Genomic DNA, 21,253 nt, shown 5'->3' with positions numbered 1-21,253 from the left:
ATTTGTTTTGGTTATTGTATTGTTCCCTACCTGACTGAAAATCTGTCATTGTTTTAACCGTGTTACTTTAAGAGCAAAAGCCCCTCCTTTTTATTTCTTCTTCTGTGGTATTGTCTTTAAAATGTTTGCGTCCCTTAGGCCCTCCCCTTTTGTCATGTTGTCCTGCGGGAGAGGTGTGTAATATTTATTTTCTATTTAAATACATATTTATTTATAGATCTATTAAGTTAATTTTTGTTACGTACTTCTGTTTTGTGTAGGGCTTGGAGCGGGCAGCTTATAACACGGTTGTTTTCTGTTTGTTGTTCTCGTCAGGTATGTTGCATAAAAAAGGTTTATTTTGTTTATTGTTGTGAGACATGGTCCTCGGCCCTTTTTGTCATGTTGTCCTGCGGGAGAGGACTTGGAGCCGGCAGCAAACAGAACAACAAACAGAAAACAACCGTGTTATCACGGTTGTTTTCTGTTTGTTGTTCTCGTCCGAATAAATCGAGAAATCATCTTTTTAAAGACAAACCGTGTCACGGCCTGATAACTTAAAACCAGCACAACGCAGAATGGATCCGGTTACATTAGCTCATCTGAACTTCCTCCCAGCTGTGTGACATTAAAGACTGAGTCAGAGCTGATACAGCAGCTTACGTTGAAACACCACCATGGTGCAGCCAGGCTGCAGACACACCAAACAGGAAAAAGCTTTCCATGATATCCAACCACTTTTCAGCCTGGCATAATGGAAAGCCTGGCTGTTGCCTGGGGAACCGGTTCCCACGGCAGGATCAGAGCAGCATGCACAGGAAAAAGCACTCACATTGATTCTTCAATCCACATATATTGTTTACAATTATGAAATCAAAGATGACACTTTAGTACATTTTGACACACATGAATGGATTCTTTCAAACAGTACAGACAGGACATGAGACACCAAGAGCTGCAATAATGAACATGCAAAGGCATTTTAACACCTGAACAGTATCACACCTCATTCTCTGTGCGATGGGGGGTTGGGGGGGAGGTGGGGGTTGTCTCTGTCAGCTGACAAAGAATCGTTCTGCGTGAGAAGGTTCTTCATGGAGTCCAAAACATCACCGGACGAGAGGGAAGAGCGACATACAGGTTTCCAGAAACCTTCCTGTTGCTGATCCACAGAATAATAATCTGTGACAGAAATCCCCCCTCCTATTCCCCTCCATTCCCCCGAAACCTCTACCTCCTCCTCCTAAGAAACAACATTCATCATGCTGTTAAACCAGGAATTCTTCAGAAACAAACTGATTACACTGAAATTCAGCTGCCAACAGGACTGTTCTGTCCAAAGCAACAACAAAGTTGTCCAAGTACTGACACCTCCTTGACCATGCCCTCCCCATCTCCTGCCATCCCCCCGATCCTCAGCCTCATCAGCTGGAGGGTTAAAGCTCAAAGGCAGGGAAGCTGGAGGCTTCAGGGTTGGCCATCTCCGACAGGTAGTGGATGGTTCCTGCCATACCTGAGTAGAGAAATACATCCACATCATCATCATCATCACGTCTCACTCTGTTTATACATTATACAGCAGTGAAGCTCCACCTGTCTTCACATTCCGCCCAGAGTTCTGCCTGTCATTGTATCTGATCAGAAAAGAACAATCTGGACAAATCACTATTGCAGAATTACAGGTCAATCTCTGAACTTACATTCATCGGCAAAATTATTGAAGGAGCAGTGCTCAGTAGAATACAGGTGAGCCGGTCAGACTGCTGAGGCGTTGAGGTGTTAAGGAAACTCAAGTTGCTTTGGCTTGTCTACATTGTTGATAAGCCAAAGCAAGATCAGTTTGCTGGCTAATTAGCCACAGTGAATCCATGACCATTAAAGCAAGTATTGGTACTCTTGGGAGTGTTGGAAGAGGCTATGTCAATGTCAATGTCAAATTTATTTATATAGCACCTTACAGCAGACAAGACTGCACCAAAGTGCTGCACAAAAACAACAACACAAAAACAACAACACAATGACAAAACAGAACACACATCATTTAAATGCCAAAGAGTAAAAATGAGTTTTAAGAAGCGATTTAAAATGGTCCAGGCTGTGGGCAGATCTAATCTGGAAAGGTAAGTTATTCCATAAAACAGGAGCAGCAACAGAAAAAGCTCGATCTCCTTTCCTCTTAAGTCGAGTTCGAGGAACTGTAAGTAATAACTGATTATTTGATCGTAGCGTTCTGGACACAGACTGGAAATTTAAAAGGTCCCGAAGATAAGGGGGGGCTAACCCATTTAAAACTTTAAAAGTTAACAAAAGAATCTTAAAATCTATTCGATAAAAAACAGGCAGCCAGTGTAAAGATGCCAGAGTTGGCCTTATGTGGTCATGCTTCCTGGTTCCTGTGAGAAGCCGTGCTGCTGCGTTATGGATCATTTGAAGTCGCTGAATCTGTGATTTTTCCATCCTTCTATATAAAGAGTTGCAGTAATCCAGTCGAGTTGTTATGAAGGCATGGATAAGTCTTTCAAAGTCCTTAAAACCGAAATAAGATTTAACTTTTGCTAAAAGCCGAAGGTGGTAAAAACTCGATTTAACGACAGAACTAACTTGTTTATGTAGCTTTAGAGAGCTGTCAAAAGTGAAACCAAGATTCCTAGCAGAGGTCTGATAAGAGCATATGTCCTGCTGAAAAATGAAATACCCAAATCCATAAAGACTGTGGGCAGAGGGAGGAATGAAGTGCTCTAACACTTCCTGGAAGGTGGCTGTAGACTGCCAGAAATATAACAAAGTTACTGATCTGTAGCCAAGAAGCTCAGTGTCCCTCTGAGGAATCACGAAGCACCCTAACACACTGTCCATCTGGTTGGTTTCTGCAAGGGTTTTATTCCCTGACACCATGGTGATCCTATTGAAAAACAACTAAGAGTGATATTTCACATGGTCTGGGTAGGGATTTCATTTTACAGGCAGGACTTTTCCTGCTCTGTTTCCTTTTCAGTACTGAAGTTCAGGCAAACTGAAAGGCACCAGCTACTGAGCCAGCTGGCTAACTGGACTCTACCATAAGGTAAAGTTGACCAATGTTGCCAAGTCTATGACAGTGGTTAGGAAGACATAATCCTGCAGGGATTCCTCCAAAAACCCTACTGAGCCTGCTGGTAGGGGCACCAGGACAGTCTACCAGTGGCCCACCACGTTTATATGATGAAAAATGTTAAAAGTCACAAAAATTCAGAGGTGGAGGAGCAGGCATCATAATTTCAAAATAATAGCATGAGGCCAACGAGCAGGTGCAGGGATGGAGCAATTGATGCCAGCCTCCTCACACCCAGTTCAACGAGTTAACTATAAACCTATAATCCATCGTTACTGTTACTGGTTTATAAAAAAACCTATTTAAAATAAACAAACCACACTTGGCTTGGTCGGGAGGCAAGTAAAGCCTGGTGGCCCATCAGATTGATAGTACACTGGGGGAAACCTGATCCTAGCCCTGGAGGAATAACACCAAAGAAGTTTGTGAGGTAAACACAAGGAGATAGATGTACCTTCAAATAAAGAGTATGGTCTGTCTGGGATGCGACAGCCATGAGTCCCATAGTCCAAGCACCACTCAGCAAACTGGAAAAAAGCAATCACACCACCAGGTCAAGAGCTGGTCCAAAACCGGTCACCATGGTGAAGCTTAGTTCAGTTCCTGAGGCCCTGCCTTACCTTGCACGCTCGATACAAGTACTTTTTCTCCTGTGTGAGCTTATATAGGGTTAAGAAGGCATAGCCGTTGCCGGCGGTCCCATGGCAGATACCGTAGCCTTTCCTTAGCAAGCCCCGCTGCCAGATGACCTCAGCACAGTCTATTGCCTCCTTCAGGTATTTCTCCTCTTTGAACATCTGCAGGACATAGTCAGGGAGAAGGAACATGAGTACATCCTAACAGCTCAACCCAATGCAGAGAGGAATCACCATTTAGTTGAATCAACTGTTTAATGACATCTTCCTGCCAGGCTGGCAGTGTTTCCCTTCTCTCTGGAGGATGGAAGAGCAATGAGCTCTGTCATGAAAACTGGCGTAGAGTTGTGAGATCTTTCCAGGTACACGCAGAAAACAGAGCATAAAGGCCTGAGAGAAATAAAGTGATCTTGCGGTTTGATTTAAGTATAATTAAAGATAAATATATATATGTGCATATTCAAATACTGAATGATTTTCTGAAATGTATTTTTGTATCTTGATCTGTAATGGTTACAAAAACATGATGATTATGGTTGATAATTAATAATGGATTACAGAAATGTGTTGATTTATAATCATACTTGATAATTAATAATGGATTACAGAACTGTGTTGGTTTAAAATCATACTCAAAGTTATGATGGATGTAAATGACAAGATGATTGTGTTAATGATTTATAATGCATTAACAGAAATGTGATGATTTAAAAGGATGGAGTTAAAGTAATGAGTGAGGTCCTGTTCTCAGGCTGTGTCGCAATAGGCAAGCTGAGCAGAGCGGGGGAGCAGGGGAGGTTCAAGGAAATAAGATTATGGAAGATAACCAGAAAGATAACCAGATGGCCAGCAGAAAAGAGGAAGGTCATATGATGTTTAACGCTGCAAGTTACACAAGAGCTGACGGTTGGGGAAGGTTGGGACTTTCCATTGTCTCATCGAACGTTCAAGAGGGCAAGTACACCATCTCCCCATACACAACCATGGGTCGAGATAGTATAAAAGACGGCAGAAAGAGGAACAAACTGTTCTTAGTCCGAGGCGCTGAAGACGAGTCAACAAGAGGACGCAGAGAAAAGACCAGCAGAGGACCGCACCCTGGAGCCACGGGGAGGTTGAGACTTCGCACCGCCAAAAAGGGACAAGATCCTTCAGCCCCCAGCCCTGGCTCCTGATTCTGCCGCCGACTCTGCCTCAACCCAACGATCTCAAACCCACTGCAACAGACTTGGAGAAAAGACAAAGGTCCCGGAGGGATAAAGAATTGGGCGTTCAAAGGATAATGACCTGTTCTGCTTTGCTTCTATTCTAAAGAGGATTTTGCCATACAAGGAGCAAAGACTCTAACCGAGGAATTAAAGACTTCTGTTGCCGAGATCAACTGCCATCTGGGTATGAGTTGAACTGCTCCCCAAAAGCCTCACTCAGTTAATTAGTGACATAGGTCAGAGAGAGAAGTTAGGATAGTGTGGTTGATTTATGTTGATTTCTATCATTCTACTATAGTATTGTAATCACTGATAATTAATCTGTATGTCACTCGCCCCTGCTAAAGCTTGCTTAATAAATATACTTTTTAAAATTCTGTAGAAGTTGGTGGACATTGAAATTAATTGAGTCATTAATTATTTTAGTTTCTCCAGTTAAAGTAAAATTAGTGTACATGGTTCTAGTAAAGTGGTGGCTTCGGACTTTCCTTTAGTGAGTATAAAAATAACGACCCTGGGACTTGAATCTAAGTCACTAAATCTAATCTAGCCGTTTCCAAGTGCAGGTTATTTTAGAGAGAGGGCTACCGTTAACAGAAGTGGTTATTGGAGCTACGCAGCTGTGAGGGCTACTCAGTTGACTGTTTCTTAACTTTAGAGGGTCGTAACTTCTGGATTGAAGGTAGTTGGAGCTAGACGAGTCTCTTTGGCCACCAGTTTAGAATGATTATCTCTCATAGACCTCCTTTAGGGTAAGACCCAGGTCTTAGAGATATTCCGGACCTGTTAGACAGACAGTAGTCAACCCAGAGGAGTTGTGAGGAGTGGGCGGGGCTGACTATTGCGTAATAACAAACAGCTCACAGTAAACTAAACCATCTCCCATTTTCATACATCAGTACAAGCACATCTAAAACAATTAGAAGATTGCATAGAGGTGCTATATTTTTTGCCAGTCATCTGAGGAAGTGAATCATCAGACAGAGTGATATATTCCAAGCCCTGGTTTCTTGTAATTCTCATTATGGTTCATAGGTAATGAAAACAAAACATTCAGTGTCTCAGAAAATTAGAATACGGTGAAAAAGGTTTCCTATGCAGTCCCAAACGGTGATCATGGGATGATGAGGAAAGAATGGCATCTGTCAAATGATTCTTTGCTGTTTTTGCATCCTTGCTGTACAAAATACAGCAGATTATAGTCAGAAATAATATTCATTTTCAGCTTGAAAGTACAAGCTTCAATGTCATGAACAATATGTGAAAGATGTCTGGGTCTGCACCTTTCCTTGGTCTCTCAGCTCAGTTTTTGTCTTATGACAGTTATCTTATACACCCAGGTTTACACACTCTGTCCTCAGAGCTGCATTACTTATATACATATTTAAAGACTGTGGGATTTATGACTTTCTATTCTCCTCTGAAGTGTTCGACAAGCCTCTGCAGTGAAACGAAATGACAGAAATGAGGATTAATGGACTTGAGGTAAGTGCTGGATATGGACTTGAGACATGGTTACCATTGATTCAAAGTAATGAAGAGTCTGATTGACAGATTGTTCAGTTATAAGTCTCCTTTCCTGTGGAACCAGTTTTTGTCTGGCAGCTTTTAAGGCTAGGCCTAAAATTGTCTAATAAAGAGAATAGCTACAGTAGCTGCTAGCTTTTTTGTGCTACTCTCCATTTATGCATCATTTGCAAAAATGATTGCCAAAGGCTTTGTTTTATTTTTTTATTTCCATATAAACGAATTTACAGTCCAATGATTCTTTTCTCCCCATGTGTCTGCTTATCTGCCTAATAAAACCCAGGTGACCAAGCTGGTAATCCTGGGTCAGGTTCTCTTGGAGCCACCTTTCTGTTAAGAGCAAGTTGTTGCTCTCCACTGCTGCTCTATGCTTTATCAGAATCATGCTGGATTCCTTGACACCTTCCAGTCAGTTGAATTCTGAAGAAATAACCTTGTCTACCATGATTCTATAAACCTGGATTTGTCTTGACAGAAAACCTGCTGAGCCTGGTGGTCTGTGCACCAGGGCAGTCCACCTGCTGCCCACTGTGTTTTAGTCATCAGTGAACATATGATGTTTACACAATGAAATAAATACACAAATGTTTGGGAACTAATCATTCCACTTCCAATTCATAATTACAGTTTGTTACTAAATCATACTGGTGCCAACAACAGCTGCTAAAACTGACCTGAGATGTTCATCTGGTAAAATAATCAGTGGTTTCAATCCTGCACATAGTAAAACAAAAGCTTGAGCTGTTATGACTGATGTAGCAGGCGAAGCATTCTGGGAAATCTGGTCTCCTATTGAGCGTTTCCCTCTGTACTGTGCTGGACAGCGCTACACATTAGTGAACGGAGTGAGACTGCCAGAATGGACCAACAAGCAGACAACCTGCAGAGCACTTCCTGACAACAGGCTCAGTCTGCAGTCAGACAGAACTCAGTCTCAGCTGTAAAAGTGCCTGAAGAAGCTTCAGAAGTTAAAATTGATGAAATGACACTGAATGCAACACTGTTCCTACAGAGCGATGAGGAGTCAGGGTTGTGCCTGCGATAGACAAGAGCGGCTCACCTTGTAGGCCATAATGAGCATGTGGATGACACCCGGAGCTCCGTGACACCAGTGTACTAGCCGGTCACTCTCGTTGCTTAGCGACGATGGGAAGTTCCCGGATCGAAACCTCTTGTGGCGGACGTAGTCGATGCTGGGGCGGACCAGCTCCGCCAGCATGGTTGGGTGGAGTCCGGCTCCGGGCTGAACAGAGAAACACTCAGGTCACTGCTCATCCATCTCCATGGTTACACAGAAGGATAACAGAACAGGAACTGGTTATGGCAGACATAGACCTAATTGACTTGTGAAACCTAAAGTTATGGGAAATGTGTCCTCCTGTTACCCATTTCTAAAATGTGCTTTTGCTAAGGGAACTTTCTAAAAACTAGTAAAATATTCATTTAATTAAATACATAAAATAAGCTCACCATAAAGGAAATTATGTACCATTCTACTTTGGGAAAAGCAGCCATTCAGCGAGACCTGGGCAGTGACCATTATGGATTAGTTGTAAATGTTCAAGCAAGCCTATTAAATCATTATATCATATTGTGAAAGTGTGATAGTTTTGATAAATACAAATTACTTCACAAGAAGAAATTATATTTTAACCCTTCAGCTGTTAAATATAAACAATACTATTATGAATCAAATTGAGCAAGATTATGATTTCTGTTAATGTTGGAAAAATGTCTCAAACTCTTATGAATAAAAATATTTGGCAAGCAGTTTGTGGTATTGGTTCTATGAAATACCTACTGTAATATTTGTGCACTGATTTGCTGAAAAAGCAAAACAAGATTAAAACAGTTTTGTCAAAAGTCCTAATGAGTCTTTTTCATCATGTGATTATTTACTAATCCTGAGAAGACTAAAGCTTCTGATTAACCAACAACAATACATTCACACAATATGGAAATGGTCTCAATGTCTAACTCCCTTCACTAAACTACACCTGACCTGTTGACTTGTGAGCAGATCAGCTACTTTCAGATTTTACCTTATAATTTATAGATTTTCTGAAAATGTACAACTGAACCAGCTGAGCAGCTATGGTTGGAGGTTTCTCCTACCTGCATCAGAATGTAAAAAATGCCAGTGAGACCATGGGCAGCGCCAACATACTGCTTCTTGTGCCATTCATAGAGGAGAGGGCAGCGATCCGTCTTCTTCTCCTCAGCTGACATGTTCTTTCCTGATTCCACGATGGCCGTCACCACCTACAGTTAGGAGACGATGGACAATCAAAGCAATGAGCCAAGTATATCCCAACAGGCATGTGGGTGTGAACATACATACATACACACACTATATATACAGTGTATATAGATAGATAGATAGATAGATAGATAGATAGATAGATAGATAGATAGATAGATAGATAGATAGATAGATAGATAGATAGATAGATAGATAGATAGATAGATAGATAGATAGATAGATAGATAGATAGATATACACTGCTCAAAAAAATAAAGGGAACACTTAAACAACACAATATAACTAAAGTGTTCCCTTTATTTTTTTGAGCAGTGTATATATACTGTATATATACAGTACTGTATATCTATATATACAGTACAGGCCAAAAGTTTGGACACACTTTCTCATTGAATTCAATGAGAAGGTGTGTCCAAACTTTTGGTCTGTACTGTATATAGATAGATATATCTATCTATATATATATAGATAAATATATCTATCTATATATAACTGAAAATACCCCTTATATTCTAGTTTCTTCAAAGTAGCAACCTTTTGCTGTGATTACTGCTTTGCACACACTCTGCATTTTCTTGATGAGCTCCAAGAGGTAGTCACCTGAAATGGTTTTCACTTCATAGGTGTGCCCTGTCAGGTTAATAAGTGGGATTTCTTTCCTTATAAATAGTCATGAAAATAAAGAAAACCCTTTGAATTAGAAGGTGTGTCCAAACTTTTGGTCACACCTTTTTTGAGCAGTGTAAATATATACCCCAATATATACCTTTTGGGGTATATATTTATTTTTAAATGTGCAAATCCATACAAGATATTATTCCTGAAACACAGTCGTATGGGTGCAAGATAAGTGCAAATCATAACTTCTCCACCAAGGTTCTTCAGGCTTAATGTTAAGCCATTGACTGTGTCAGTAGTGAGTGGGGATCACCTTGGTAATTGTTGCCTCATCCACAGCATCAGCCCCAATTTCTTTATTAACATACAGCAGAGCAAACAAATATCCAGTCCGACCAAACAGCAGTTCATCAGGCATCTCGTTGTCTGGACTGACGACTGAGCGTTGTAGCTGGAAGAGCCTGGAGGAGATCCAAACGCTTTGATCAGGGCTAAGCTTTTATTGTGGGACAAAACTATATAAAAACAAAATGCCTTCAGTTAGTATTAAGCATAGAACACTATGACAAAATATTCACTATTTTGAAATTTAAACAAGGGCTGTGTGAAATCAGAACCAGCGTTTTCCATTTTGGTGCCCAAAGCAAGATTATGAGCAGCTTTAACTTGTCATATATAAAACTTGAAGAAATACTAACGACTGAATTTAGCGTCGAATCTATTTTATCACACAACTTTTACCATAATATTAGAAATGTAAGGTATTTTTAATAATAGTTCCTGTAGGTGTTCTAAAATTATGATGAAATATGTAGCAAAACTGTTTTATGTTGCCCTGTCATGGACTGGTGACCTGTCCAGGTGACCCCACCTCTCACCCGTTGACCTCTGGAGATGGGCACCAGCACCCCTGGAGACCCCACTAGGGATAAGTGTGTACGATAATATTTGTCCTATCTGTTTAACATAAGAACATGACAAACAGACAATCATAATATTTTGTGAAACATATTTAAGATAACAAATGAGGGGTGCAGGGGTAAAGCACAACCCATATGTGCAGGCCTTAGTCCTCGATGCGACTGTCACAGATTCAATTCCCGAGCTGATTACCCTTACTGCATGTCTTCCCCCTCTCTCATTACCTACTGTCCTGTCTGGCCACTCTCAAATCAAGGCCAGTAAAGCCACTCCAAAAATATATGCAAAGATTTTAATGCAGGCAGATAATGAGGAGAAAATTAAATTCCTTCTGTTGTGGATAAATTATGCAGCTTATTAAAGTCATCACATAGTGAACTGTCACATAGATAGTCTAAGGTGGGAAAACACCTGATAGTCCAGTAGACTGAGTTTGACTGAGGACCAAAATCACAAAACATGCTACATTTTGAGCTGCTGTGGTTCTTTTACACTGCGTCAAACCAACCGAACCCTATGCCCTAAGCAGCCTGTTCCCCCCCTTCGACAGTGGTGGCGCTGCACCAAGAAAACGGAAGGAAATGACACAAAACCCTCTGAAGAACACATTGAGAACAACTTCTTTCTTTATTAAATGTAAACGAAAATAGAGTAGCGTCAGATCTTAGTCTTTGTAAAATTTCTATGATGTCTTTGGCATAACACCTTGAGCCATTTCCCCCTCTAGCGCACATGTGTCAAAGTCGAGGCCCGTGGGCCAAATTCGGCCCGCTATAGCTTTTTATGTGGCCCTCTAGATTCTAGAATAAAAACTAAGTGTGCTAAAATATTATGTTATCAATCAATTCAATGCAGTTTTTATCTGTATTTATAAATCAGTCTGTATCAATTAGTTTTTTGAGAATTAGCGTGGAAATTCATGCAAAATAAATAAATCCCCACACTTTTTAGTGCATTTTTGACATTGTCAAAAATGTGTATTTAACTCAAAAATCGTGAAAAACTTTCTTGTTTGTACTAAACAGCTGTCTCAGCCTTAACTGATGTCAGATTATAGTCCATGATCTATGTAGCTTATTTATGACGGCTTATTTACCATCATAAATGAGCGCAAATATTTCCGAATTAGTACCACAAACATTTTTGACCAAAAAGCCTACATCTGAAAAGATGTTCGGTAATATTATTTAATTTTAAGAATTCATTTATATTTTAACAGTCCAGTTTGTGAACAGGTTTTATCAATGGATTCTTTCACAACTGGGCCTTTTTTTTTTTTTTACCCCTCCAGGGGGTCTTTTCTGGGCTCTAGTGTCCCTTATATGAAAGTAGGCTGATAGGAAAGGGTGAAGGAGAGGGGGAAAGACATGCGGCAAATATCGTTAGGTTCGGGAGTCGAACCCGCGACGGCCGCGTCGAGGACTCGAGGCCTCCAAACATGGGTCATGCTATCCCCTAAGCCAGTGGTCCCCAACCTTTAGAGTCGCGTGGACCGCTCAGCCCTTGCTGCGGACCGGGGGGGGGGGGCAGTACTCCGATGTTGTTTTGTTACTCATTGTGCTGCAAGTTGGCTCAATTTTGACACGCAACACGTAACTGGTAACATTTTTAGGATTTTCAAAATAAAAGATCCGGAAGTAGTTCATTATTTCTTGCGCGGCCCGGTACCAATTGGTCCGTGGACCGGTACGCGGCCCTGTGGTTGGGGACCACTGCCCTAAGCCACCACGGCACACCCACAACTGGGCCTTTAAGAGAATTCATGATCTTGATTTGGCCCAAAACAAAAATGAGTTTGATACCCCTGCTCTAGCGCCAGAGTTGTGTATGCTTATATTTACCCAGAATGCCCAGCGCTTCCTGTTTTTCGAGCAGCAAACCAACAGGAGTTTAATTAAAGTGGACTAAATAGGGCTGGTGTGAATGCAGCTATACTCTACTACAGGGGTGTCAAACTCAATTTCACCAAGGGCCACTTCAGCATATTGGCCACCCTCAACGGGCCACATTGACGGTATAAAATCAGGACTGCCCAAGTGCAGTCCTCCAGACTGCAACTTTTAGATGCGTCCCTGCTAAAACATACCCCGGACAAAAAGTTGACTTCCCTCATTAGCAGCAACTCAGTTCTGTAGAGGCCTATGAATGAGTCTATGATCCAGGTGTGTTAGAGAAAGAACGCATCTAAAGTTGCAGAGTGATAGGTCTGGAAAACTAGACTTGGGCAACCCTAGCATAAATGTCTGAAAATACAATGTTAAAAATAAATTAAACAACACCTCATATTGTTAAATAACTGATTTTATGTATTCAAGTTTTAAATATTACATTTGAGTTTGCATGGATGTAAAATTACTGCTCAGTCTAAAAGTCACAATATTTTTAAACTGAGCAGTTTAAAAATATGCTCAGTATTTTTAAACTGCTCAGCTAAACTTCGCTCTTTAGCTTGTTAGCTTGTCGATGTTTCAGTTTTATTCGCTGGGAAAATTAATAATCAGCTTGAGGTGACTCTGCTGCACTCTAGTGGCGAGAAGCCGTAATGTTGGCTGGTAACAATCGGAAGGCATTATGGGAGATGTAGTTTGTAGTCAATTCGTGCTCAAAACCTATTTTAAGTCAATCAATGGGGCTGTAAAACGGTGGTTGGGGGAGAGGGCCACATAAAATGACGTAGCGGGCCACATGTGACCCGCGGGCCTTGAGTTTGACACATGTGCTCTACTACTCACCTGGACACACAGTCTTTACTCTCTGTATTGTTGTTTAGTTTGTGGTGGACCACAGCACCAACAGCCAGAGGTCCTGCATCGCCACACAGAAAAGTCACTTTGCGGCCATTCAAAATCCTCATGGCCCTCTTCACATAGTCCAATGCCCTCTGCAGGTGGGAAGCCTCACCAGAGATGCGGTGCAGCTGAAGGTACAATAAGGCAATGCCTGCAGAGACAGGAGAACATTTTCTACAGCTGACACACTGCAAAATGTTCTAATCATGCAGAGCAGGTCAGAGCTGCTCTTCATGCAGTTTTGACCTGCATGGGTTGTGGAGCTCATACAACTTCCTGCACAGAAAGTTATTTGTTGGAGTAACATTGCTTATGAATTCAAGTATATGGCCTAGGATAAGCAGAAAAGCTTGGAACACCATTTTTTTTAATGAAGGGACCTTAACAACTAATATAAAAAATAAAAAGTGTTATTTTACAAGCTAAGAAATCTCAGAGGCATTAGTGAAGCAATCTGCTGCGTCTCCTGCAGGTCAGCTACTATCAAACATGTATGTTTTTGTGTAAACAGTCTTCCACAAGTCATTAAAAGTCTCATTACATTAGTTGTAGAAGCTTTTCTTCTGTTGGGTTGTGTCTCAAACCTTGTGTTAGCTTGACTTTTTTTCTGGAGATCTAAAGTTACTCTGACCTTTAGATAATGACATAGCCTTTCCACCTAAAATGTACTGAATACAAAGTATTCTTGTGTCATTTGATTTCCTTACTGTGATTTTGTGCAAAGAAAGAATGTTAGTGAGGGAACTTAGTGATCAGGGAATGGACCTTCTCAGCTCCACAAGTCCACTACCTCAAGGTGAGCTGTGTTCTTCAGCAGGAAAAAGATTAATGCATTGTCAATAAAATTCATTATTATTATTATTATCTTTGTTATTATTATTATTGTTCAGCATTTCACAATAATAAATGTAATGCCGCAGTGGGCGTGAAGGTTAGCTGGCAGGATTGTTCCTGGTTAGGATATATTGTTCTATATTGTTATCCTTCTCCACAGCTCCTCTTTGGCTGCTGGCAGAAAGAAGCTCATCTGGCACAGACCTGTCCAGCCGGTGTAAGTGCTGAAGTCATGGGGGTCAGCGGTCTTCAGGCCTTCTTCCATTTGCTGGAGGAGATCTTTGATCTTACTCTGGACCTTCCTTAGAAATGCTGCATTAACCTGAGCAGAAGAAAAGAAATACTGCAAGCTATCAAGTACAGGAATTGTACAGTTCAGTTATGACTTGTGTTTTATAAGTTGTTTAGCACTAGAGGTGCACTGATAGCAGTTTTCTGGCCGATCATCAACTTTTAAAAAACCTGACCTGTCGATTTTGACGGATACCGATTTTTTTTGTGTCTGTAAGGTCGCTAACCATATAGTGACAAAGTTGCTAAGTTGGCAACAGTGGGGTGACTGTTGTTAATCACACACGTGCAGACGTGACCTGGTGGGAGGTCTGTCAGTCGGTCCTCTCTCATAGCAGAGCAACATGGGATGGTGGCTGATCGTTAGACCTTTGTTTAGTAGATGAAGACACTAGATAAGATCGGTAGATACATTTAGGCCGATTCCTGATCACCCAAAATCAGGGCTGATTATAGGTGCTCCCCTGTTTTCCAATGTGTAATGATTAGAATTATACACCGAGTGCAGATTATTAGGCAACTGAGCACTTAAGTTAATTTTTATTTTATGCATACTTTCCAACTTAAAGGTGTATAAAAGTAAATGCTTATTGGAGCTAGGCATAGCAGCTGATGTCTATTTATTTAAAGGGGGGGTCTTAGGAGATCAACACATAACCTGTCACAATAAGCAAGTAATTAATCATATGATAAATTAAAATGAACACTGACTTGCCCACCAATGTGCAGTCAGAAATTGAATGGAGAACCATGGAACTAGACACAGTAAACAAATCACTGAGAGCACTGTAGCTCATCAAATAGAATTCCATTCTTTATAATGCAACTTGCCTAATAATTGGGCACACAGTACACAATTCCAAATTTTACATTCAATTTTAAAAACAAGCTTTGGATGCTCAAGCTTCTACTTAATTTCAAATTTATTTTCTAATCCAGATATTTTTGCATTGCACAAACAGGATATAAAAAATGACATCAACATCTCAATGCTTTAACTTAAGCTCAAAAAGAGGCTTATGATAGAAATATGGGCACACCTGGCTTACAACAGGTTCTGACGTCAACAAAAAGGATAACATTACAGCGTCTGGATGGATCTTGTCAAGAACCTAACCTAGAACCTGTTGAATTTGTGACTATCCCTAAAAGTCACATTGTTGCCAGGAAACCAATTCTACCAAGAAGAGGGCGTTTACTTAAGGAAGAATTGTGGTCAGTTGCTGTTCAATCCACTGGATTCATTATGGCACTAGAAGAAGCGAGATGTGGATGTAAAGAATGGCTGAAAATAATAATTATAAAATGTTGAAAGAAGTCCATGTCAGTGAAGCACATCACACCTCATTCCCACCATAATGATTTCAAGACCTACACACCACAAATCACCTACTTTTCTAACCCAAGCAAAGAATAGTTGGAATCAAAGGTGGAAGTAGTTTATCTTAACTCTTCATTTATATATATAAAAAAAAGTAAACAAAATGTTATTTTGTTTTGAGCCAGAATATTCTACCATTTTTTAATTTCCCAAAAAACAAACTAAAATCTAATGTTCCAAACTGGATCCCTTAGCCATTAAAATAAAAGACAACACATCAATTACCTGAAGCTAACATTTAGCACAAAGATTGTTGATTGGTTTTTACAAATACATGTAAAAACAGGAAAGAAGGAGGGCAATGGGAGGAGCTTGAATCATCCAGGATTTATCCAGGAATCATCTGGGAATCATCCAGCTTTTCCTGGCATGCAGACAACTTCCACACCTTACATCACCGGTAGACTGACTGCACTGTATCTAGTGTTAAAGTTGGTTGTAGATTATCATAATCAACCCTATTAAATTAAATATGGGTGTCATTAGAGTATCATTAGCAAAATACTGGATCTGATCCCAAAACTGCAACTATAAAGATTTAACTATGAATGTTTATTTCATTAGATTTGTTTCACTCTCCATAAATATGAATAGTTCATGTAACAACTAAAATAAAATCTCATTTGAATATTGTTTAATTAAACAAAATGTATGCACTTTGTACATGCAGGCATTCCAACAGTGCATTATTAAGAAATATTTTGTTTAGTAATCCCTTTACCTAATTCTTACTTAAGATAGGAATAGTTTTGAACTTTCATATGACTTGTATAAGATTTCCATGATAAATATTCACCAATGACAACACTCAAAAACTTACCTTCTTTTAGTATTTTGTATCGCAACGTCATCAACATGTAATTGTGCATTAGCAAATGTTTAGAGCTACAATATGTCATAGACTTCGTTTAACCAATATTTATGGATAATCTGTTACAATATAAAAAAACAATTGTTGTGAATTAACGGTTTAATGACATTCATAATGGAATGCAAGGCTGAAAGTGGAATAGTGGTTAAAGAATTATTAAAAAGCAAACAATGACAGCAATGATGTCTATCAGGTAACAGCATGTTGTACTAAGCAGCCGTTTTTAAGAAGGTAACCACTGCTTACTAACTAACCAGAACAGGTTATCGTAGCCGAAGCTAAGCTAACTGCAGCTACCGTTAGATAAAAATCAACATAAAAGCCTTTATCTTCCCACCTTTCCTTCAGCGTCAAGCGGCTCGTCCGAGTCCAGCTCAGCTCCAGCGTTCGAGACAGCGAATCCCTGGTCCCAGTCAGGATACTGGTTAGGGAAAGAACGCTCTTCCATCTCTGCTTCTGTAGTTGATACCAACTTCAGCCGCTTGGACATATTTTCTCCCATCGCTACGGCGGCTCGGGGGTGACACTAATCCTCTGCAACGTTATAGAGGGAGACACATTTCATTCCCAGATGTGTGGAGTCTTTATTGTGCTGTACTGTAATGCGCAAATGAAGCTGTACCTGTTGCAGCGCATAAAGAATAAAATTTACTCTACATTAATTTATTTGAAAAACATTAAAAAGCAGCAATCAATCCCGTCAAGCAGTTGATATTATAAACAAAAAGAGTTTTACTTCCAGTAGCTGCCGCACTGTATAGTTAACCATACGGAGTTTGTAAATATCCTAAAGTATTCAGTAAAAAGTGAATGTACACATTATACTTCTGGTTCCTTTTAACACTTTTATCGCCATTGCAATAAATTGAAAAAGTCATTTTCTTCCCAAGTTCCATTTTTTTCTGTGAGCTGACTAACAGTTTCCATCACATCATTGCATCAAAAATACTTACACATAATTTTAACAAAAATATCAAATGTAACTTCACAGACTACAAGAGCAAGTCTGTGAAGTGAGCACAGACTTACTTAACTTTACAGTTAAATACTGTTAACGTAATAAAATAAATATAGTTAAATATTGTTAGCCATCACCATATTTAAATGTTATGATTCTGGTTATAATAACCTTCGAAATTGTTATTTAAATTTTTATCCATAAATTTAACCCCCCAAAAGAAGTGCTAAGTGCGTTAATTTTCATTTTTGCTCAGAATTTCATCACTTTTAGCCAGTTTGCTTTTCATGATGCGACACAAATAGCAAGCTGTTCTTAGCTGTTTCATTAATTGGATGATCATTTTTGAAGTCAGCTAGTTAACAGACATTTGTCTCTCACCCAGAGCTGATGGAAACAGGTACTTAGTATTTTCTGAAATTGAATTAATAAAAATGCTTTAGCTTTAGAAACACTTTAGCATTAAATAGGCATAAAGACTTTTACTAGTCTAACATGAAATAAATTGCTTTAAATACAAACTCTGCTGCTTTACAAAACCTTAGTTGTGCAATAAAAAGTGTAAATTTATTTACTTTTAATTTTTATTGTATTACCTTGTGAAGTTGATGTAGGCCTATTTTCTTTAGAGAAGATAAATGACCATTTGCGATCATAATTTGTGGTTTAAAGGTTTTATAGATAAACAAAATGTGGCATATTCTTGGTGATTACAAGAAAAATACGTTTAGAGAAAGTTCTAATGGTACTTGTATAAATATATAATATAAATAATCAAATAAATGAGTTGATCTTTGAGCATGCACTTCAGTTCTCTCTGTAGAAACCCAAATAAAGCAGTGAAAGTCACCTTGGGCATATTTATGCTCTCAACAAGGCTTCACCAACTTCAAATCTATTGAATTTCAAATTAAAAACAAAGATTGATTCTTTTGTTTACATGTGAGAGAAAATTCAGAACAATGACAGACTGTGAGGCTGCTCACTGAACAGTGCTACAACAGTGATCGCTGGCCGCTATAGGCTGTAAACATGCGGTACTGCAGGTAGAAACAGATGCAGCTGGAGCAGAGCTTACCGAGGCGATGCGACCGGCTCGGTTTTCACTCCTTACAGCTCCAGTCACAGTCTGTCCTGATCCGTCAGCCTCTGGGCAGCCTCACTCAGTGCCCCGATGCCCAGCCTTTGCTTGTTCCGCTGGAGAGAAGAAGCGTGGGGACCGCAGTCAGAGCGTGCAGGCAGCCATGTGTCACCGCATCACCGAGTCGCTCCCTCCTCCGCATCTTTCCCGCTTTCAACGCACCGAACGATCAGGCAACGATCTGCTCAGTAAAATCAGATCTCTGCGTCCCACCTGCACCCAGACAGGCGCAGTGCCAAGGCTGCAGAAGGCACGAAGCCCCCTAACCAGGCCAGTCGGACAGAACCCGCACCAGTAGCCGTCCCTCTCGGCAGCTGACTCCCGATGTGAATGGTGACAGATGGTGTTAGTGTGTGATGCTGCGTTGGCTGGATTAGGCAACACAGAGAACAAATTCTCTGTGTTGCCGCACTGTGGAAGAGGACTGGTCTGGTCGTCCACCGGGAACATTTCAAAAATCTCCTTGAGGATTATAACAAGGGAGTTATTAGTGTTATTTAATGCTATCAGCAGTATTGTTTCTCTTCCAGCACATCATGTTTTATTGACCTCAAATGAGGACTGCAATATGTTCCTCAGGTTTTTTTTTATAAAGAAGGTGATGGACCTGAAAACCAATATACCTTTGAGCTCATCTACTTTTCCTGATGAGCCTCAGTGTTCAGATTCATTCTCTTCTTTTGTTCCAATTACATTAAATGAACTGACTTCACTAGTTGGTAAAATGAAACTTTCTACTTGTTTGTTGGAAATATTACCCCCCTCTCTACTTGTCCAGGCTCTAACTCATTAATACACATTAAAATATCCATTGTATTTTTAAAAAGCAGTAGTGACCCCTCTTTTAAAGAAACCCAATCTTGACCCTGGTACTATCTCCAATTTCTGTCCCTTCTCTAAGCTTCCTTTTCTCAGTAAATTACTTGAAAAAGTTGTACAAACTCAACTCAGATCCTGGTTTAGTCAGTAACAGATTTCTGATCCCTTTCAGTCTGGCTTTCTTAAACACCATTCCACTGAAACTGCTTTAGTAAAAGTCCATAATGATCTTTTAATGGCTGCTGATGAGGGAAAATGCTCGGTGCTGGTTTTATTAGATTTTAGTGCTGCCTTTGACACTGTTAACCATGCAATCCTGTTAAACAGGTTAAAGGTCCTGTCTGGTATTTCTGGCTCAGCTTTGGACTGGCTGACCTCATATTTATCTCACAGGACATTCTGCATTAAGACGGACAGGTTTTCCTCTGACTATGCCCCCATAACTTGTGAGGTGCCAAAAGGCTCAGTTTTGGGTCCACTTTTGTTTTCTTTTTATGTTATAAAAAACCATCTCCAATATAATGATGGTATTATTCAGTCCTTTATATCTCTTATCATATTTACGCTGATGACATTCAGTTGTATTTTTCATTTAGACTGCATCAACTGGACAGGTTGGCCATCCTCGTCTAATGTTTGTCCCGTATCAGTGATTGGTTCTCCAGTAACTTTCTGGTTCTAAACACCAGTAAGACAGAAACTATGATTATTGCTCCCAGTCACCTTCACAACAATATCAGCCAGACAATTGCATCCTTCTGCCCATTAGTAAAATCAAAGGTAAAAAATCTAGGTGTTGCATTTGATTTGATTTATTAATAAACTTTACTTACTTACTTACTCTATGGCTTTCTCTTCTTGCATCAGTCATCCATCAACTTTCTACTTCAATTCCCTGAAGACATATTGAAATTTAAATGTATTACCAAGGAAACAACAAACAAAACTCATTTGATCTTAGAACAAAAGAACATAAAACTTAAAGATCACATTATATAAGTCTAATACAGAAAATGCAAGAGTAAAACAAATCTACCACTCAGCATTTTACTAACTAAGCAATGTCTAAAGATATAAGGGTTTTTTTGTTGTTTGGATGGAATTTTGGTCCATTTGTCTTTACAGTGTGTCTATAATGTCTTGCAAAAGTGTTCATAGCCTTTCAATTTTTCTATGTTTTTCACATAACAGCCTAAAGATATTGTGCTTCATTGATATTTTATGAGATAGACCAGTATGAGGTAGTGGGCATGAAGTGTCAATGGTTTGTAGAGCAACCTTTTGCTTCAATATCACCTCCAGGTCTGTTTGTCTGGAGAGCAGCGGGATAACAATATTTTCAAACCTTGGAAAACATTCCCATATAGTTTTCTGTCTGGACTTTGGTTGGAACGTTGTTCCATCATCAGAAAATAAAGAAAAACCCATTTCATTCCCAACACTTTCAAACAGTCAGACAGAACCTGCACCAGTCCGTTTTGTAATCATAATGGAAAACAAAACAGACTCACTAGAGCTCCCTGAGGAAAACCATTTACAGCAAAAACAATTGTTTGAAAAACTTTGTCTTATTTGTACTTGTACTTATTGACAACTAATTCTGATCTTTTTTCATTTTATTAAGAAACCTTGCTTCCAAATCATACCATATGCTTTCTTTGTCAGAAAAGAGACACCACACTCTCCATATTAACTTGTGCTTTTCTGATTTCACGTTCTAAATATAAACAGGGTCCATAATATTTATACTTTTCTCAAATCCACTGAGTATTTTTGATAAATATCCTCTCTTCTCTACAAAGTAGGTCAATTGTTCATCTATAACTTTCTCCATTATTTTACATATATGAGAAGTGAAAGCTATTGGTCTGTAACTTCCTGAATTTGACCACTTTTTACCTGGTTTAGCATTGGAACTGTAATTGCT

At 39.6% G+C, this 21,253-nt stretch overlaps 1 protein-coding gene across 3 annotated transcripts; it reads right to left on the bottom strand.

Annotated features, from left to right (window-relative positions):
- Window positions 1-812: 812 nt before the first annotated feature.
- lancl2 (LanC lantibiotic synthetase component C-like 2 (bacterial)) lies at window positions 813-18,911 on the bottom strand. 3 transcript variants are annotated; one of them, XM_032551098.1, is made up of 11 exons: window positions 18,445-18,911; window positions 16,746-17,030; window positions 14,070-14,187; window positions 13,144-13,182; window positions 12,975-13,047; window positions 9,635-9,782; window positions 8,556-8,702; window positions 7,501-7,683; window positions 3,691-3,867; window positions 3,525-3,597; window positions 813-1,492 (listed from the first exon to the last, which is right to left on the bottom strand). In XM_032551098.1, exons 2-11 carry the CDS (start codon window positions 16,908-16,910, stop codon window positions 1,416-1,418), a joined length of 1,200 nt encoding a protein of 399 aa, XP_032406989.1. In that variant the 5' UTR covers window positions 16,911-17,030; window positions 18,445-18,911; the 3' UTR covers window positions 813-1,415. The 3 variants fall into 3 exon arrangements, with proteins under 3 accessions (XP_032406989.1, XP_032406987.1, XP_032406988.1); XM_032551096.1 differs by having other exon boundaries at window positions 12,975-13,182; window positions 18,445-18,908; XM_032551097.1 differs by having other exon boundaries at window positions 12,975-13,182; window positions 16,746-16,942; window positions 18,445-18,908.
- Window positions 18,912-21,253: the final 2,342 nt, after the last annotated feature.

The sequence above is a fragment of the Xiphophorus hellerii genome, chromosome 21 (genome assembly GCF_003331165.1).
Source record: "Xiphophorus hellerii strain 12219 chromosome 21, Xiphophorus_hellerii-4.1, whole genome shotgun sequence".
In the NCBI taxonomy this organism is placed as follows: Eukaryota; Metazoa; Chordata; class Actinopteri; order Cyprinodontiformes; family Poeciliidae; genus Xiphophorus; species Xiphophorus hellerii.
This window is presented reverse-complemented; position numbering and strand designations above follow the sequence as displayed.

Coding starts and splice junctions, on each gene's coding strand:
- lancl2 (XM_032551096.1), bottom strand. CDS start 16,910: ATGGGAGAAAATATGTCCAAGCGGCTGAAGTTGGTATCAACTACAGAA. Junction 8,703..9,634: donor ATGAGGCAACAATTACCAAG/GTGATCCCCACT, acceptor TCCTAACTGTAG/GTGGTGACGGCCATCGTGGA. Junction 1,493..3,524: donor ACCATACTCTTTATTTGAAG/GTACATCTATCT, acceptor TTCTCTACTCAG/GTATGGCAGGAACCATCCAC.